At 47.0% G+C, this 1,193-nt stretch overlaps 1 protein-coding gene across 1 annotated transcript in view; it reads right to left on the bottom strand.

Annotated features, from left to right (window-relative positions):
- Nucleotides 1–1,193, bottom strand: part of LOC119590464 — a gene marked incomplete in the record, with an annotated part of 14,502 nt that overhangs the window by 1,438 nt on the left and 11,871 nt on the right. The window contains 2 exon segments of the mRNA XM_037939121.1: nucleotides 143–289; nucleotides 648–1,034. Of these exon segments, the coding sequence (XP_037795049.1) occupies nucleotides 143–289; nucleotides 648–1,034 (534 nt within the window).

Here is a 1,193-nt window from a genome sequence, read left to right as displayed (position 1 = left end):
CGTTATGGTATCCTTACTCTTGGATGTGGTAGGGAATTTAAAATCGTGTAGTTATGGTATCCTTTGTAACCATGGAATCCTTTGTAACTGGTATTTGTATCCAGATGAATATTTAAAAAGAATGCAACCCCAGGCGACTAACACTCGGCTGCGTCAATCTGGGCGAAAACGGCGACCACGTGGGAAGGGGTCTTGAGCACGGCCAGCTGCAGCCCGGAACGGCGTGCTTCAAACCAGGGGTCCCTTCCCGCCGCGAAACTGTGGACGCTGAACGTGTACATCCCGGGTTCTTGGGAGAAGAAAGGAGCGACGGGAGAATGAGACGAAAGGGAAAGGAAAACGGAGTGACAATTGAAGCGAAGAGAGAATGAGACGAAAGGGAGAGCAAAGCAGACGGACAGTTCATGAATTCAGATGTAATTGTTTTACTGCCTATTAGCTATTTAAATTTGCCCATTAAAATCGCAGTTAATGAGTCTGTATAAGTACCTATACTTTACTGTACTGAGTGATTTTTTTTTTTCTTTTCTTACGTAAAAACTTTTTTTTTAAAGAAATCTTCATAATGTCTGTTCGACGTAAAACCAAACGATAGATTGATAAGATAATCAGTTCTCCAAACAAACATTCCACATCCTCACACTCACCTATTTTCGGTATAGGCATACAGACGCCCTTTCCTTCGGTTTCGCACCTCCCTCGGTTGAACCTAACGGTGTGCGGGGTAGTGGTGGTGACCTTCTCAGGAAAATAGCATCCTCCCAAGCCATCGGTAGAGGGGGTGAGGTGGTTGAGGGGCGTATACTGCACCTTGTACGTAGGGCTGATCCACTCGAGTCGCTTCCGCATACCAGTGTACCTGAGAGAGAGGGCGTTGTACGGCACCGAGGGAGGCGCCTGAGCAACGAGCTTCGTGTACTCTGCCAGAGACGCGTATAGTGCAGTTCTCTGACCGCGGTCTCTGCACTCCTTAGCGGCCTTGGCGAAACCCGGACTGTAGGTCAGCTCGAAGTGTTGGTAATTGCGTGTGGAATCTGCAGGAAGATAGAGAGATATGTCGATTCACTGAGACGAATCAGTCTCTCAGGGTCATGGACCGCGGCATGCTCTGTAATGCCTATACTATTCCTTTGCTCTGTCACTAACTGACAACTTTTCAACTGTTAAAATCTATATCTAACTGTATTATCTGC

This window comes from Penaeus monodon, chromosome 27 (genome assembly GCF_015228065.2).
Source record: "Penaeus monodon isolate SGIC_2016 chromosome 27, NSTDA_Pmon_1, whole genome shotgun sequence".
Taxonomy (NCBI): domain Eukaryota; kingdom Metazoa; phylum Arthropoda; class Malacostraca; order Decapoda; family Penaeidae; genus Penaeus; species Penaeus monodon.
Note: the sequence above shows the minus strand (reverse complement) of the source record. Positions and strands in the feature narration are given on the sequence as shown.